This window comes from Pantherophis guttatus, chromosome 4 (genome assembly GCF_059756535.1).
Source record: "Pantherophis guttatus breed Tessera chromosome 4, ASM5975653v1, whole genome shotgun sequence".
Lineage (NCBI taxonomy): Eukaryota > Metazoa > Chordata > Lepidosauria > Squamata > Colubridae > Pantherophis > Pantherophis guttatus.
In genome coordinates, this window is record NC_142066.1 from 102,392,397 (window position 1) to 102,412,245 (window position 19,849).

Below are 19,849 nucleotides of genomic sequence, written 5' to 3' on the forward strand. Positions count from 1 at the left end.
TCCAGAGTATCTGCCCAAACCCCTACTGTATCTCTCTTTCAATGGTATCTTCCCATTCCATTTTTAAATCTCTTAAAATATTTCTTCTCTGATTTATTTCATTAGTCATTATAATCCTTATTGTCTTCTCCTTCTTATCTTCTTGTTTTATTTGCTGATTTGTCTGTTTTGTCTTTTCTTCCATTCTTTCTGTTGTCTTCTCCCTTTCCTGGACATCTTGATCTTTATTCATTGTCCCTTGTAAAATATTTTCTCTTTTCCCATCAATGCTTTGCATTAAATTGTTTATGTCCCTAACATTCTTTGTCATAGTATCCTTAATGCTTTGGAACATCAACAGTATTTCTTTTGAACTTCCACTCATGTCCCCCAAATGGAGCATCTCGTCTTGTTTTGATAAAGTCCGCTCTTACTCCATAATCCAAAAACCATATATTCCTCACAGGAATATACTCCTCACAGTAGTCACAGTTCTTTTATGTCCCAGGATTATTCAGACATTCAGGTAGTCCAGAAAGCTCTCCAAATATCTCCTTATATCCCCTCTATGAGTTTAGTCATATATCTTAGCATTCAAATATTGCTTTACTTAGATATCTTCCTTGTTCTAACAGTTGAACCTCCCATAGTTATACAGTAGATAAGTATAGAACAGTAAGTATCAGCATAGGAGAGGGTGTAGCTAGCGGCAAGACGATGTGTCCCTTGGGAGCTCCAGGGGACAGCACTGAATCCAGCTTGGACTTCCGTTTGGACCGGAATCGCTTCAAAGGGGCAAGGAATGAAGAGTGCACTCTGCTGATCTCAGGGAGTCTGCAATCTCCCTGATCAACCCAGAGAAGGCTCTCAAACCCGACGGAATGGAAAAGACTGCCATTGTGTGCCAGACTGAAGCTGGGGCAGCCACAGGAAGGAAGCATTGAAGAGAGAAACTGTCAGTGTGATCAATCTGGGTGAGAGATTTCCAATTTAGAATTTTTTACTAGAAGTGGCATTAAGAGTCCCCCTGGGAAGTAACTGGTAGAAGTGGGACTCCAAAAAGGAGATGGATTTGTTGTTTTTTTCCACCTCTCCTGTAAAGCTGCAAGAAGAGCTTTTTGAGCTGTCATTGGAATAGGAAGTGAGGCTGGAGAAACGTTTAGAAAAGAGTGAAAATACCTTGTACTAAAAGCTAGACTGGATATCTCAAATATATTATTGGATTGTAGAGAAGTATTGAATTCCACAATACTTGGATAAGCTGAATTTCCTTTTTTACTATTATTTTATTTTTCCTAAAGACTAAACCAGATATACTGTTTGAAAGAGAAAGGATAGGAGGAAGAGAGAGTAGCAGAGCCAGAGTGCCATCTATGGGCAGAAGTTGGAAGTGGAGATTGGGAGCTGCAGCTGCAGCTGCAGCCTTGAGAAAATTGTGTAAATAAAGATATGAACTGACTACTAGAAATAACCTTGGTGTTACAACTTGGTCAGACTGAAAACTGAGATAGAGAGCATAAGACTGAAACTTGTTATCTTTAAATAGTTCAGCTCTTGAAATGCAAAGGGAAACATAGGCAGTAAAAGATTCTTTTACTCACCCCTCTTTTCTTCACCACCCCTCCAGGGTGGCTTTAGCTCCTTTTGGAGCCCTCTAACGGGGAGAACTCGGCATGGGAACGTGGAGACCCACTCCTCACATCCGATCTCGCCACAACATCAGACGGAAGTCCAGCGGTAGGTGGATTTTGTGCTATCTGTAGCTTTTAGGTTATTTTCAGGGTAACCACATAAGTAGAAAATGATGGTAGTCAAACTAGGAGATGTCAAGGGCATAAGTCACTGTCTTCAGTGTCATCTAGTCCAGGAAAGGTCAAAACTGGCAAGTATGTTGAAACTGACCAAAGTCTCCTCTGACTGCAACCTTTACTTCCTGCTCTGATGAGAATTGTGAATCTAGGAGACTCCCCTAACTACTTGTCTCTTTGGCTACACAGACAGCTCACTTGCTGAACAACAAAAGTAACTTAAAACATATTCTTCACATACATTAGAAGTAAAAGCAAAGGTAGGTGCAGGTCTATGAAGAAGAAAAAGTGGTGAATTTGTAATAGGGTAATGATGACGGATCAGAATTGCTCCTGTTCCACCCCCACCAAGAGCTGTGGTGGCACAGTGGTTAGAATGCAGCATTGCAGGCTAATTCTACCAACTGCCAGCAGTTCGATTCGATACCTAATTTTTTGTTGAGTTTGACGAACCGACTCCAAAATTGCCAGACTAGTGTGCATTCACGTGCTTCCAATCCCTTGCTTGCTGGGATCTGGCTTTGCAGTAAGCAAGGAGGTTGGAGGCACGTGAGTGCATGCTAGTCTGGCATCTCAAAAAACCGGGGTTTTTTCCCCCCGCTCCTGGATTTTTACTGCCAGACTGTTTAACTTTCTTTAAAGTTTACTTGATGCAGAATGGGAAGGATTCTCATTCCGCATCAAGTAAACTTTAAAGAAAGTTAAACAGTCTGGCAGCAAAAATCCTTCCCCATTCGTGAGACCGGGGTTTTTTTCCCTGCTCCTGGATTTTCACTGCCAGACTGTTTAATTTTCTTAAAATGGTCATTAGGGCAGAGAACCGGTTGTTAAATTAGTTGAATCCCACCACTAGTTGCATGCATATTTACAATATGATAAAGGTTCGTATAGATGTCAGAAATAATTTTGTTAGACGTGTCATTGAGAATTTGGAACAATTTGGAACAATTTGAAACAAACAAAATCTAGAATATGTCCAAAAATACCTTTTTGGCCATTCTCATAAGAAGCACATTATTTTAAAAAATGCAACTAAATAAAATATTTAAGATATATTGAATTGCTAGTGTCACAAGTAAATGCCTTATTCTCCAATATGTAAATAGTATATGAACGGGATATCAGGGGTTAATTTATTCTTCACTTCTTAATGTATTCATACTTCACCACTCCCATATCTAGCTCCACCCATTGTATATATAAGGAGCTGCACGCACTCATTCCTTGCTTCTATCTGTGAATATTCAGTGAATATAGAATGCCTTGTGTAAATAAAGAGAGATATATTTGAACTATTAATTCTTAAATGATTTATTGAGTCTGATCCTGAAAACATTGCAACAAGCTGGTAGCAGAGGATGGTTGAATTGACTCAATAAAAACTTAAATATGTCTAAGAGAGATAGGCCCAACACCAGGGCATACAGCAAAGAAATGGAAACGGATCAAGAAATAATTGATGAGTCCACAAATGCGATTTCGAGAGAATCTGAAGAATACACCACTGAAGACGAAGAAATAATAAATGAAAATGATGACCGAGAGGAAAACAAAATAGAAAACAACGAACTCAGGTCAGAGATATTAAAACTGTTAAAAAGCCAGAAGAACGATGAAAGCCTCATCGCGAACCTCCAAGATATGCTGAAAAACAGCGGAGCAGCGAGAGAGAAGCACATCGCTACTGAAAAGCCAAAAGATTCAAAAATAGTGAGTGATACGATTACAGACAAAAACGCTGTGAAGAAGAAAAACGGTGATCCCGCGCAAAATTTCGAATGGCAGCCATCTTGGTTTCAACAGACCTCCAGAGTGAGCGAAGCAGAGCCAATCAGAAAACTTGATTCAAAATTTCTGGCGCGAAAGACATTACTAGATAACGAAAATGAAAAAGAAAAGTCAAACACCTCAGAAGGATCAGAATCGGAAAGTGAAGGTGATCCAACAGACATACAAATAAAGTCAGCAATGAAAACGCTTTTTGCTGCATTTGGACCGAAACTAAAGATTACCGAAAAATCAACTAGAAAGCAAGCGAGCAAACCAACGCCTCAAAATCTACCCGCTCCCATCCTGACGATGAGAGCACTGACGCCTGAACCCAGAGAGCCCTGCAGATACCGCCCCACACCGCAGATCGATGCAAGCACCAACGCTCTCAAGAGAAGAAAAAGAACAACCGCCATCGTCAGGACTCCCAAGATTGAGCCGGAGACCGATTCATCTGAGGAGGAGCAGAGCGAGCGAGCCGCGACGACGAGAACCTCTCACGACGACTCCAGGAATGAAATGAGCAACGCGCATGCGCAGGACTACGCAGACGGTCCAGGAAGACATGAGTTGCTGAAAGGATCGTGCAGACTCGTTGCAAGCATCCCCACGCCGTTTTGTAATTTCCAGCATTTACGAGACCACGGACTACCCCCGGTTGTAAGTAATGGACCCAATAATGTCGGAAACTTGCCCAGTGACTTCCCAAAGCTGAGAATAGATGGCATTAATTTACAAGAATGGTATCAGCAGCTCCAGGTTGTCTTTATGAAAGAAAACTTACTGTTTTTTATCACTAATCCCCCCCAAAGACCTTGGACTCTAAAGTTAGACTGCTTACACCATAGAGCATTTTTCTTATTAATTTCTAGTGTATCTCCTGCAATGTATCACAGCATTAAGCAAAATCTGACTGTCTCAGAAATTATTCAATGCATGTTCAATTTATTTCACAGTGATAGTGTAGCTACTACCACAAGAATGTCTAAAGATTTCTTTTCTTCTAGGATAAAACCAGGGGTTTCCATAAGTGAACATTTAATATCTTTAAACAAAATTAGAGCTGAACTGCATTTAAGGGGGGAGGTGATTTCAGACCAAACGATGAAAAGTGTTATCATCAACTCACTTGACCCATCATGGGATAATTATATGTCACATTTAGACACAATCAATCTAGGATACTTATCCATAGAAAGTCTATCCAATAAGTTAATAGCTGAAGACAATTCAAGGAGGAGTCGCTCTAACAACCACATAGAACACAAACCATATAGAAAGGTAGCTTTTCAAGAAAGATATCATGAAACATTTAAATGCCACAACTGTGGATCCAAGGAACACAATAGGAGAGATTGCCCCAAAATTCCAAAAGAAAGACATAGGTCAGAACACAGAAATAAATACAACTATAGACAGTCTTCCATTGATAGACATAGATATAGAAGCCCACCAAATTATAAAGAGCATAGAGGGGGCAGAGATAATTCAAAGGATAGAAAATCTGGTTCACTGAATGGACTAAACAAACAAAACAACACTAACATACAGCAAACTGAGAACAATAATTGGCTTATTGATTCTGGAGCAACTAATCATACCACTAATAATAAAAGTATATTATCTTCATTTGTAGAAGATAAATTTGTAATAAAGGTAGCTAACCAAGAAAAGGTCCAAGTAATAGGTAGAGGAAATGTAACCTTACCTGGCCTAGGAAAAATAGAGGGGGTATTACTAATACCTGAAATACCTCATAACATACTAAGTGCCATAAAACTAAGCAGAGATTCTGATATTAATATTGTGTTTTCAAAAGGAAAAGCGACTTTGGAGAAAAATAAAATAGATATAGGTACAGTAATGATTAAAGGAGGCCTACCTTATCTAATAACAAAGGAGAAATGGTTACACAACATTGATTCAAATATGGAAGATTGTATTGAACTAGATAATGGAAACATTAGTAACAGTGACAATGATGAATGTAGAGTAGCTCATAATCACAAGGATGCACATAATGAGAAAAAACCAAAAATAGGTAAGCCAATTCATGATGAGTGTGCTCATGTTTTACATAGGAAGTTAGGACATGCCAGTTTTCCTGTAGTACAAAAAATGACTGAACACGCAGAAGGTGTTAAAATAAAAAATTGTGAAAACTATTTGGAATGCTCAGTATGTAAGTCTACAAAACTCAAAACTAGTCCCAGGCCTAGAAAATCAACAAGGTCAACCAACAAAATTTTTGATTTAGTACACATGGACCTGGTTGGTCCACTAACTCCATCAATCACTTATAAAAAACGTTACTTCTTAACCATTGTGGACGATTATAGTCGTTATGGATTTGTTTACACATTAAAACATAAAGATGAAACTTTTCAGAAATTTAAAGAATTTTACAAATGCGTAGAAACACAACACAATATCAAAATAAAACAAATCATGACAGATAGGGGATGTGAATTCATGTCTAAGGAATTCTCCCAATGGCTGAAGGACAAAGGAATGTTACATTACACATCTAGCCCATTTTCTGCATTCCAAAACGGAATTGCAGAGAGAAAGAACTCAACATTACAAACCATGATTAGATGCACATTGGAAGATGCTGGCTTAAGCAAACAATTCTGGTCAGAAGCCCTACAGTATTCCAATTACACACAAAATAGAACTTGGTCCAGCATTGTAAATAAGACACCATATGAAGTGATGTATAATAGGAAACCAAAATTAGCACACATGCACATATTTGGAGTCACTGCAGACGTACACATACCAAAACAATTAAGAAGAAAAGGAGAAAATGTGTCTAGAAGACTTAGATTTATGGGATATGAGACAGGTACAAAAGGATACAGATTCATTGATAATAATAACAAATTTATAGTTTCCAGAACAGCTGTGTTCCATGAACAGGCCAACTGGTCTAAAATACATCTTAATGAAATATTCCCAAGCAACAACACAGATACAAAACCCCAAGAAAAAAGAACTATAGAAAAGCAAAATGACAACAAACATAGAAACAAAACCAAAACATGGAGAAACAGTCAACACAAAATAAAGACAGATACATTAACAAAAAAGGAAGCAAGATATTTGCATGATAATAATAGTAAACCTGAAAAAACAATTAGAAACACCAGAAATCAAATGCCAAATAAGTACAAGGATTACATAATGCATATGAACGGAGAATCAACGACACCTAATACATATGAGGAAGTGTTAAAACTTCCTCCTAAAGAAAAAGAAAAATGGGAATTAGCAATGACAAAAGAGATGGAAAGTTTACAAGGATTAGATGTATTTACACCTGCAATTGCACCAAAGGACAAAACTATTATTGGCACTAGGTGGATATATAAAATTAAAAATTTAGAGGGAGGCAATACTCTATACAAGGCTAGATTAGTTGCACAAGGTTATGCACAGAAATATCCCGAGGATTATACTGACACATACTCCCCCACAGTAAGAACTGAGAGTGTCAAAACAGCTCTAGTTGTAGCATCAGCACTCAATCTCGATGTATTCCAATATGACATACAGACTGCATATTTACACGCAAAATTAGATAAGGAAATATATGTAAGAGCACCTCACAGTCAATACACAAACAAGAATGAGACTTGGTTATTAAACAAAAGTTTATACGGGTTAAAACAATCTGGTAAACGATGGTATGATTGTTTAGTAAAAGTACTTAAAACTATGGATTTCAATGCTACTACTGCTGATAACTGTTTCTTTGTTAAAAAGGGTGATGATTACATAGAATTTGTATTGATCTATGTGGATGACATTTTGTACATAGGTAAACATAAAGAAAGAAGAGAAACATTTGTAACAAAGCTAAATGAACATTTTTCACTGAAATCTTTAGGCAAAGTAAATAAGTATCTTGGTGTTCAAATTAGTAAAACTAGAAGGGGATTCAAGCTTTCCCAGAGAGATAAGATCATAGAACTCTTGAACAAATGTAATCTAAGCGATGCCAAACCCTGTGACACTCCTATGCAGACTGACTTTCTAAGGAATGCAGATGAATCATCCTCTGAGTTCAAAGATAACACATTCTATAGATCAATCATAGGCTCCCTTCTTTACATTTCCAATTGGACCAGACCTGATATCGCTTTACCCCTCAATTTGTTGTCCAGACATGTCAGCAAACCAACAATGTACCATTGGGAAGCTGTCAAAAGGATATTAAGATATTTAAAGAATACCTTAGATTTTTGTTTGATATTAGAGCCTAATAATGTCAAGGAGCCAAACCTCACATGTTACGCAGATGCAGATTGGGCTGGAGACACTTCATGCAGAAAAAGTACATCTGGTTATATATTCCTCCTTAACGGTTGCCCAGTTTACTGGTACACTGGCAAACAAGATTTAGTGGCCACTTCAACAACAGAAGCAAAATATGTTTGTCTATCTAAAGCAGCAAATAACCTTGTACGGTTTAATGACTTAATTTCTGACATTTGGAAAAAACCTGCCTTGCCTTTTGTCATGCATGAGGATAATAAAGCGGCTATCGAAATATCTAGATCTGACGCCATTGGACAAAGGTCCAGACATATAGATATAAAATTTAAACATGTGAGACAGTTATCTCAGGATGGATTTATTAAAGCGGTGCATTGTGAGACATCAGAACAATTAGCTGACATATTAACAAAACCTTTGCCATCTAAGCAACATAAATACCTGACTTCTAAGTTATATGTTTTGTATTGTTCTGAATCTGAATGTAATTGTTGTAGCATGTCGAATCGGCATTTAGAGGGGGATTTGTCACAAGTAAATGCCTTATTCTCCAATATGTAAATAGTATATGAACGGGATATCAGGGGTTAATTTATTCTTCACTTCTTAATGTATTCATACTTCACCACTCCCATATCTAGCTCCACCCATTGTATATATAAGGAGCTGCACGCACTCATTCCTTGCTTCTATCTGTGAATATTCAGTGAATATAGAATGCCTTGTGTAAATAAAGAGAGATATATTTGAACTATTAATTCTTAAATGATTTATTGAGTCTGATCCTGAAAACATTGCAACAGCTTGAATACACCCAATGTGCATTTAAAATAAAATCAAGAGGAGATTTAGTATCAGAAGGATATAAATAACAATGTTTTTCATTTCTCAGAAAAATTTAAACTTGATTTTAAAAATTAATCATTAAAAATGTTAAAACACATTGAGTTACATATAAGTGATAAACATCTTATTGCTAAAATGTACAAAGTTTTGTCAAAAGTAAAAACAGAATACCAACAAGTTAAAGACTGTATGATAAAATGGACTAAACATTTCATATTCACATCATTTGTATAATATACAAATACAGCAGTGAGAGTATATGTAGACAAAGGGGTTGAAATTTACATTGAGCTACAATCTTAAAAGAGAACTTTTATAAAAAGATGTATAGATGATTGTCAAAATTTCAGATATAAACACCAAGAAGATACTTTTTAGCACTTTTAGTGGACTTATAAAAAAGCTAAAAATTGTTAGACTGAAATACATATGTTAACTTTTATTAAGGTTGACAGACAAAAATTTGGAAAAATTGCATGTTACTTTATTCTTTTATATGATAACAGCAGAAATAATGTAAATATAAGTATGTAGATGTAAGATTGAATAAGAATAGAGAATATATATCCATGTCGATACAGTAAGCTGTAAAATAATATATGATGTAATGTTATGTTTGTTATGTGTTTTTAATGTATTTTTGCTTTTTGTTGTATTTTTCTTTACTTTGTTTTTAAAACTTAAAAACTTAATAAAAATTATTTTTTTTTAAAAAAAGAGGCATCACTGCACCAGAAAAGTTAATCCACTGCTATACCGGAAATGAGCCAGCTCATAACCCAACATAAGTACAACTCTACAATTTTCACTAACATAGGATTATTTTTCTCCAAACAAATGTGCAAGATAGTGCAATTCATATCATTACTTAGTTTGCTGCAAATTTTACAAAGGTAGTGTTTTAATGAATATATAGATCATATTGATGATCTATTAATCTAGGGCTTTTAAAATCAGGGTTGAAGACATTTTTGTGTATCAATAGAATTCCTAACTAAAAAAAGATTTCAGGGCACAGAAAGAAATTCCTGTATTTTTAGACCATACCATGACTGGGAGCAGCAATGATTCCCAATTTCCTGCTGGCTTCCCCATTGTCTCAATGTAGTGGTCTCAATGAACCACTATGCCTTCTTGCAACTTTTGAAAAGGGCAACAAGATCAGAACAGCAGCAAGGGAATAGACAATATGGATTAGACCAGAGGTGTCAAACACAAGGCCCGTGGGCCAGATCCAGCCAGCGATGTGGTCATATCTGGCCCGCAGGGTTGTCCTGGAAAATGTAAGGGCCGGCCCGTGTTGTTTCAGCCCAGTCTACCCACATTGCTTCAGCTTGATCTACCCGTGCTCCTTCAGCCTGATCTACCCAATGTGAAGAGGAAACATCGGGCCAGTGTGGCTTCAGCCCGGTCTACCCAATGTGAAGAGGAAACATGCCAACAGTTTGGGGAATGGTATCAAGATGGCCCCACCTACCCAGTTGGCCCCACCCACACAGTCGACCACACCCACATAGTCGGCCATGGCTGGCTGGCCACCCGAGATCAATCACAGCCCTGATGCGGCCCTCAATGAAATTGAGTTTGACACCCCTGGATTACACTTTTTAGCTTTGGAGAGATAAAGTAGAGAAAATATCATACTTTCTCCCTTCTGCGGAGATTGCAGAAACATTGTTCTAAAATAAGTAACAAATATAGAGCACAGTAAATCAATAATTGACAACTACATTAGACAGTATTTCTAATTCATTTTAGAAACAGATCCAGGGAGTAGCTTTTTGGAAAAATCTTCAAAAATAAGCTAATAATATGCTTACTTTAACATTCATTCTGTGCCAATTTAGTTTTTTGTCAGCTCAGTTGGAAGGCTGCAGTATTTTCAGACTGTCTATCACAAGTTAAGTGAACCCACCCACAATTCCACTGTATGAAGAAGAATAATTTAGGTGATATCACCATTATTTTTCCTTTTGCTTAGATAAGGAAAAAACTGCAGTACAGCTTTCTATAAATCATAATTGAAGAAAAAGAGAAATTCTAAGGCCAATAATTGATTCTATTGTGATGCATTTACAATAACTGCAATGAAGAAATATAAATGGATTACTAGAAATTTTGCTGTGATTATTAATAGTAGAGTCTGAGAAAAAGAACAAACAAGTCTTTTAATAGATAAGATCTGCATGGGTGGTATTCATCACACTTGGAAGGAGAAAAAGGTCATTGTCTCATAGGAGGCACACAGTTGAAATATCCATCATAGCATGCAGCTCATGTGCTATAAACAATACCATTGTTTTTTTATTGTGCCTCTATTAACTAAAGTTATATTCCAATCAACTAATTGCATAGTTTTTTCAATTGTATTCTTACCTGCCTGGCAACCCTTCGGGCTTCCCAGTAAGGCTTTGAATCTTCTACAGATTTTCCAATCTTCTTCACAAGTTCATCTAGTTTTATTGTAGCTTCCACCAGAATTGAACGGAATTTCTGACGTGCGTCCTACAAAGAAAAACACAGCAAATCTGCTAATACATATTCTTCACCGATCACTAGCAACTAAGTCAATTTAGGTAAAACTAGGGTTAGTTACTTAGCAGAACAATATTTGTGTAGCTCAATTTCAAACTTAATAAAAATCAATGAAAACTTGAGATAGTGTTAAACTTCATGTATTACACTTCCCAATTTTACTAAATTTCTAACTCTTTCTGACACAACCTGATCCAAAAAAAGAAAGACTTTTTAAAAGATGTGAATTTTTGTTCGAATAATCAAGTAATCTTCATTGAGCTTAATCTAAATAAAAAGCAATATTGTACAACATCTGCTCTGTCCTGGGCCTCAACTCTTATTGCAGTATTGAGACCAACATAAGTATACAACTTTTTATATTTTCAGGGAGAAAATCCTTTGGCTCTTCAGAAACATTAATCCCTTTCCACATTCCTTAATAGGTTACTTTTTCCAAATGACTATCTACTAGTTAAAGGAAGGGGGGAACCTTATTTAATTTCATGCCAATATCCAATCAATAGCTTCGCTGAACAAAATTAGTGTATTTTCAATCTCTTTTCTTCAATTACCCCTCCTCGTTTTGTGTATTACTTCTTTTTTTTCAACTATCTAAAGTAGGAACAAGTGATTATTCTTCAATTAGCCTACATGACCTAATTAATTGCTTTGTTTTGCTATACAATATAATGCTATTCTTAAATCTAAAACCTGGAGATGGAAAACTCAAGATGGATATTATTCACACCTCCAACAGGCTAGAAGATTTCTGAGCAGATTAATTTATCCACTGACATTTGGAAAAGCACCCAGATAGTTAATCTTTACTTTCAGTGCATATATTACTGGCAATACTAAGATAAAAAGCATGAACCCTCCTAAACGGAAGGACAACTCTGTGGTTCTGTAAGGTTCTGTAAGTCTGTAAGTAGTTGTTAAATGAGATATGCCCAATTTTATGCCTTTTTCCCCGACAGTTGCTAAGCAAATCATGTGATCATTAAGCAAATCCAGCTTCCTCCCCTTGACTCTGCTTGTCAAAAACTGACTGGGAAAGTTGCAAATGGTAATCACATGACCCCAGGACACTGCAATTTCATAAATACAAGCCAATTGCCAAGTACCCAAATGTTGCTCACATGTCTATAGTAGAACAGGTTGTAAGTTATTTTGCAGTGTCATTGTCACTAAACTAATAGTTGTAAAATGAGGACTACCTGCATAAGCTTCAATGTATCCAAAGCTGATCAAATGATTTTGACATCTGAAGCAAATAAATACCTGTCCTTAGAAACAGAAACAAAATAGGAAATTGAAAAATTGCTAGTCTTTCACTTTCCAGAAACAATCATCCCATTCTAGGACTGAAAGAAATGTAATGCCACCAATGTTATAAATTTCCAACAGATGGTAGTACTGATACAGTAGAACAGGGATCCTCAAACTACAGCCTGCGAGCTGGATATGGCCCACTGAAGCCAACCCACACAGCACCACGAGGCTGCCCCGCCCAAATCACCCCACCACCGCCGGCCCCGCCCTTTGGCCGAGCACAGGCCTTACTTTCCAGGCAGCTGCAGTGAGCAAAGCAGTGAGCAAAGCAGTGTGAGCCCAGTGGGCTGCAACTGGAAGGTAAGGCCAATGGCAGAGGAGGGAAATCTGCACTGGACCTGCCGTGCTAGGCTGAAGGGCCACCTTGGGAGGGTAGGGCTGTGGACGGTGAGCCTCAGCTGCCTTTTGGGCCTGCCTCTTGGCTTCTGTGGGGCCTCCAGGCACCTGCCACACACTCACCCTCCTTCTACCTTGGGCTCCACATCAGGCTCACAACCAGGGGATGCGTCGCCCATGCAGTGCTCTTCCGAGGACTGCCTGCTTGCCCATCCACTGGCTGGACTAGTATGGAAACAGCGTGTCACCTTGCGCCTGTCTTTGGCCTCCTCTCACCTGGCCGCTGGCTTGATGTGAGCAAAGGCTGCTGGTTGGAGTGAGGGAAACCTCAGTGCTGGGCTCCTGCAGCTGCAGTGCCAAAGCATAGCTAGAATTGGAAGAAAAGGCCACACAGCTGTGGCGAAAAGAACCGGACCAACACCTGGCAGCTCGGATGAGAAGGTGCAAGCAAGGCAGCACCTGCTGTTGCTGTAACTGAGCCCACCACATCAATTTGCACCTTACTCCAATCATATTGTATTATAATCTTTATTTCTTTAATCAATAGTTTAATATATTATTTTTATGCCAGTCACCATATTATTTAAGTGTACTTAGTAATATCATCATTCAAATTCTGAATTCCCCTCTTTCTGTTACTTCTCCTTATTATATAAAAATGTGTATTTTATTAATCCCCCTCTCTCTAGTTTCCATCCCTAATCTAACTTTGATTATGCCATTACTGTATTTAAACATATTCCCATTTTAACCATCATCTCTTACCCACTTTAAAGCTTTAATTGTTCATTTCTTAGCTTGCCTCCCATATTCCTCTCTTGGATCTTTGTTTCTGTCTGCTTTTACCTCTTGACTATTCATTTTACACATTTCTCCCTTTTCTGTCCTTCTCCATTGTCTAGTTTCCAAAGCATCTACTCTTGCCCCTATCTCTCTCCCATAAGGATCTTCCTGGTTCTCCAGTTCCTTTTTTAATTCCTTTAGAATACTCCCCCCTTGGCTTGTGCCATTAATCCTTATTATTTTTGTTATTATCTCCTCCTTATCATCTTGTTTCATTTGTTTAGTCTGTTACATTTTTTCATCTACTCTTTCAGTTAGTTCTTTCTCTTTCTGGGCGTCTTGATCACTCATCATCCTTTGTTTTATATTTCCCAGCATTCCATCCATGCTCTCTATTTGATTCATTATTTCCTTATAATGCCTTGTCAGTGTCTCCCTTGTACTTTGGATTACCGATGCCATCTCTTCCCAAACCCACTCCTTTCTCCTTGATGAAGCATCTCGTCAAATTTTATTGTGTCCTTCTTTTGTCCAATAATCCAAAGACTATATATTCAAACCTATAGTGACTTTAAAAGAATTCAATATTCTTAGTTCTTTATCCCAAAATTAATCAGCCTGTTCCTCTGGATACTCCCATAAGTTTTCCAGAACCTCCTTAGGTCCCTCTATAAATTCAGTCTTGTATTGTAGTCTTCAGGGATCATTTTAATCATATTATCATATTTAAGTCCCAATAATCAAATAGTTCCAAAATTTTGGGAGTATGTTGTTCTTCCTTTCGGCAGCAGGTGACACTCTTAGCTTGGATTTTCAATATTAACCAGTTTTTCATGTTCCCACAATGTAAAAATAACACTGATTTTTAAGTAAATAATTCCAGCATTTCAAAATGCCTATCCATCCAAGAGAAAAAACATTGAAATTCAAGGAAAAGGAAGTGGTAGTCTTGAAACAAATACCAAGGAAAGTGAGAGGTGTGAGAAAAGAGTATAAATTTCTGACCAAGATACTAATTCAAAAGGGTGTTAATTTTAGATGGCTGATACCAGAAGGATTGATCTTAACATGGCAGCTTCAAAGATACAGGCTAGATACAATTGATAAAGTGAGAACTTTTTATGAAGATTTTTTAAAGGAAAAGGAAGTGGCAATGGAAACAGAAACACAAGCTGCACTGATGTCGACAAAACCTACAGAAGAAGAAATGGTAATGATTGGATCAACGGAGGGCGCTGTTGGCGGGACTGTGGAATTCAAAGAACAACGGGAAGTAAGATCAACTAGAGCAATAAAATCTACATATAAAATATGAATATGGATGCAACGAAATTAATTTCAATAAATATAAATGGACTTAATTCGGCTGTGAAAAGAAGAAAGGTTTTTCATAAATTAGAGAAGCTAAATTTTAATATAATTTGTTTGCAAGAAGTTCACATTAAAAAGCAACATGAACAATTATTGGCACAAACTAAACTTGGAAAAAATTTTTCATCATTATCGCAAAACATGTTCTATACATTAAAAATTCAATAAAAGCAGAACAAATATATGCAGATTCAGAGGGTAGAGTGTTGATAGTGGAAATAATTGATAATAATATGAAGATAGAGGACTTCCGGCGGCGATCTCAGCGCGTTAGGGACGAAAGGGGCGAAGCTCCGCTCCTGAGTCCCTAACAATCCCGCATCTGGAGCTGAAACAGGCGCTATTGATCTCGCAGTGATCAATAGTTTAAAGGGGAACATCTTAGGACCTCGGAGGAGATCGCAACTTCTCCGAAGGTACAAGATAAAGCCCTTAATCCAGAGTGAGGAAAAACCAGCCTTACGGGACTGGCCGGAGGCGCTGATAACTGTATAAGAGGGAAGCGAAGATTGAAAACTAAAAGAGGTCATCAACAGAACACCATTATCTAGAAAAACCCAAAAAACTACCTGATAGTAAGAAGCAGCGCTGGTGAAAGAGAAACCCGAAAAAAGAAAGAGGATAAGAGGCGACGGAAGATAGATCGGAATGGAGCCATTTTGAAAGCAAAGTGACAGTGCAAAAATCTGAACAGCTGAGTGTACAGTGAGAGCGGAAGAGTGGAAGAAGGTAATTCCTATGAATACTGCGACGAGAATAGTGAATAATTTAAAAAGACTTGGATATTATTATTAGATCTTATAAGTGTGGACTGGATTGAGTGGAGAGAATTGGATAAAAAACAAAACAAGAACGGACCATGCAGCATCGGAGTGAGTGGAGAGAGTGTGTGCAGCGTGGAGTGCCGGAGATCGGAGGAGAGGAGAGGAACTTGGACGGACCTTTACAAACTGATCGTATTGGATTTTACTGACACGGAGTTGCCAGAGTGGATTGAACTAGATAATTCGAGAAAGAAATAGCTTGTGGGAGAGTACGGAGAGAGTTGGGACAAACTCCGGTAAAATTGACTGGAGTGGACTTATACAAACTATCTTTTAGTGATACTTCTTGTGAAGATTAGGATACAAAACTGATACAAAGTGTGAGAGACTTTGACTATTTGACTACCAGAGACTGAACTGTTTGGATTGAACAATTTAAATATTGACTAATAGCTGATGAACCAGACGATAAGGACTTAAATAGAGGATATAAGATATTGAACATTACACCCTTGGGACCGGACGTGGATTCTAATAATAGGAACACAGAGGACTATAGATTAAATTGGATGGTGGAATAATCAAAGTGAACAGGGTGATCCAGACCTTTGGAACTGTATTTGGTTGGAAGAAAGATAAGTTTACATAACACCAAGAAAGATAAAAGACTATAGTTAATGGACAATATATATATGCTTGGTTCGATTTAAGTTTATTATACTATATATTATACTATATATCATAAGATACTAGACCCGGAAAATAACCTTTAATAACTTATTAGTTTTTCTCTTAAGCAGTTTGTCTAATTTGTCTATTCGAAGTTAATCAAACAATTATAGCATATCATCTTTAATTATATTTAATCAATTTATCCATATACAGTAAATTAATTTAAATAATCAGATAGAACTATAATAATTAAAGTGATATTGATTCTATTTTAGAACTATTATAATAAAATACATTTTATTCTGTAAGTAATTGAAGAATAAGGTAATTAATGAATTGTTAGAAGCCTACATTTTCCCCGTTGTTTCCCCCTTTTCTTGCTTCCCCCCCCCCCGCTTTCCTTTTTGCTCTTTTCCCAATATCGTATTATTAATTAGAAATATTCTGAAAAAACCTTGTAAAAATAATCCTGCATCCAGGTTATAAACATTAAATGAGAGAACTTTATGAAATTGTGGGCAAAAATAATAAGCATAATAGATATGGCAACCTCAAGCATATCAACTACTGTTAAATCAACCAAGAAAATATCTCCAACTCAAACACTATTGGTGGCTTCCCCGGCTCAGCAGAAGACAGGGGAAACAACAGATAAAGAAAAGACTACCATAGGTATCCAAAACATCCAAGCTGCCCTTGCAATGATCCAGGAGGGAATGAAAAGGATGGAAGATAAGATGACCCTCAACCATGATGAAACTAAAAGGAACCATGAACAAATGCGATTGGATGTAGGGGAAATCAAAGATGAGATTAGAAATATAGATGAGAAAATAGAGAAAATTCAACAAAATATAACCAAAAACGAACAGAGAATCCATATAGTTGAGGAAAAGGCGGAAGCCACAGCTACCAGGTTGGAACAGATGGAGAACCAACAAGTGATAAGGAGTCGAGATACCGAAGATGCATTGACATTCCTTGAAATGGAAAAGGCATCTTTCTACCTAAGATTCCAAAATATAGAAGAACAGAGAGATGAAGACTTGGGCGAAATCATGGTCGGAATCTTGGCAGAGGCGACACATAAAGATAAAGATGAAATAAGAGGTGGTATCGATGAAATTTACAGGGCCTTCACAAACTACGCAAGAAGAAACAAACTCCCTAAAGAAGTACACATCAGATTTACGAAAAAAACAATGAAAGAAGAAATATACCGAAAGATGAGAGAGGAGACAGTTATGTACAAAGGGAGGGAAGTTCTAACGCTAAAACAAGTACCGAGAAGGGCCAGGGATAGGAGAAGAGAATATAACTTCTTAACCCGACAGTTAAATAAACTCAAGATTAAATTTAGATGGCTTATACCAGAAGGAGTACTCATTTCTTGGGAAGGAAGAAAATTTCGAATTGACACCATAGAAAAAGCCCAGGACTTCGCAGAACAACATTTAGGATATGAAGGAGAACAGGAGAGCAGAGGAGGCAGAGAAGATTCAAACCCCAGTGACCAAGAGGAGCAACCAACAAACAAGGAGGACAAGGAACGGAAGAGGGGAAAGTTGGGGAAGGAGGAAATGACAGGGATTACACAAAGAGTCACAAGAAACACAACAAAACTTAAAATAACAGACAAATAAACAACAGCAGGAATGGAAGAAGAACTAAAACTCATTTCTATAAATATAAATGGTCTAAATTCACCAAGCAAAAGATATCAGACATTCACTAAACTCCAAAAATTAGGAGCAGATATAATCACATTACAAGAGGTACACATAAAAAAACAACAGAAAAAATTACTCGAAAATAAAAAATTAGGAGTAATGTACACATCTTTAGGCGACTGTAAAAAAAGGGGAGTGGTAATATATGTTAGAGACCATATAAGAACAAAGCCAATATATGTGGACAAAGAGGGTCGAGTTTTAATAATAGAAGTAAAACTGGAAACAAAAATAATACTGTTAGTAGCCATTTATGCTCCAAATGGAAACCAAATAGATTTCTATAAAAAATTACACGATAAATTAAAAGAACTGGATTATGAAAATATCTGCATTGTCGGAGATTTTAATGCAATTGTCAACACACGAGAAGACTACTATAGTAACAGGAAAAATAAAATCAAAAGGAAGACACTGCCACAAACATTCAAGGATTTGGTACAAGAAATGAGTCTACATGACACTTGGCAAGAATTAAATACTAAAACCAAACAGTATACATACTTTTCTGGCCCACATCAATTGTGGTCAAGATTGGATATGGCTTGGATGACACCCCAACTAAGTAAAGAAACACACGACGTAGAAATTATGCCTAATATATGGGCCGACCACAATCCCATTAAAATAATTTGGAAAGGCTCCCCAAAACAAAAAAGATGGAAAATGGACACAAGTATTATAAAGGAAAAAGAGTATCTACAAATGATAGAAAAGGAGATCAAGATATTTTTTCAAATTAACACAAAGGACCAAACGTCGTTACAAAATTTATGGGACACGGCGAAAGCTTATATTAGGGGCTTAACCAATGCAAAAAGACAAAAAGAGAAACAAAGAATCAGGAATGACTTATTGGAAGAAATCAGGATAGAAGAAACTAAATTACAACAGCACCCTAATAACAAGATAGCACAGCAAAAACTTAATTTGGCTAAACACAAATTGAATTTGACTACAAAAGTTGATTTGGCACAAAAAATAAAAATGGCAAAACAGACCAATTTTGAACATGCAAACAAAACTGGACACTGGTTAGCTCATAAATTAAAAAAACAAACAGACAAAAGAATTATACACCAACTCCAGGACGAATCAGGAACTTTACTCCACATACACCTAGATAAGAAAAACATAGTCAAAACATTCTTTCAAAACCTCTATCGACAGGAAGATGTCCCGGAAGACCAAATTCGAAAATATCTTAGTAAAGTGAATATTACACAATTCGAAGACGAGCATAGAGAGACCCTGAACCGCCCCATAACAATGATCGAATTGACTGAAGCTCGCAAAAAACAAAAGAACAATAAAACCCCAGGACCAGATGGAATTCCTACTGAATTTTATAAACACTCCCAACAAGAAATAGATGAAATATTGCTACAAGTCTTCAACGCAGCGTTATTGACAACTGAAATTCCAAAATCATGGACAGAAACCATTATTACGTTAATACACAAAGAAGACTTAGATCCGACCCAAGTTAGAAACTACAGACCCATTTCATTACTCAATGTGGATTACAAACTATTTATGTCAATATTAGCGCAGAGACTTAAAACAATAATTCATAAATACATACACACAGACCAAAACGGCTTTATACCCAGGAGGCAGATTAAAAATAATTTGAGAACGATTATAGATATTCTGGAAT

General features: G+C 37.0%; 1 protein-coding gene across 8 annotated transcripts in view; it reads right to left on the bottom strand.

Annotated features, from left to right (window-relative positions):
* SH3BP5 (SH3 domain binding protein 5) overlaps positions 1-19,849 on the bottom strand; it is a 174,672-nt gene that overhangs the window by 42,622 nt on the left and 112,201 nt on the right. For 5 of the 8 annotated variants that reach the window (XM_060685855.2, XM_060685856.2, XM_060685854.2 and 2 more), the window contains one exon: positions 11,061-11,189. The exons of the other annotated variants lie outside the window; for them this stretch is intronic. In XM_060685855.2, the coding sequence (XP_060541838.1) occupies positions 11,061-11,189 (129 nt within the window). The remainder of the gene's footprint in view (positions 1-11,060; positions 11,190-19,849) is intronic. 8 annotated transcript variants of the gene reach the window in all.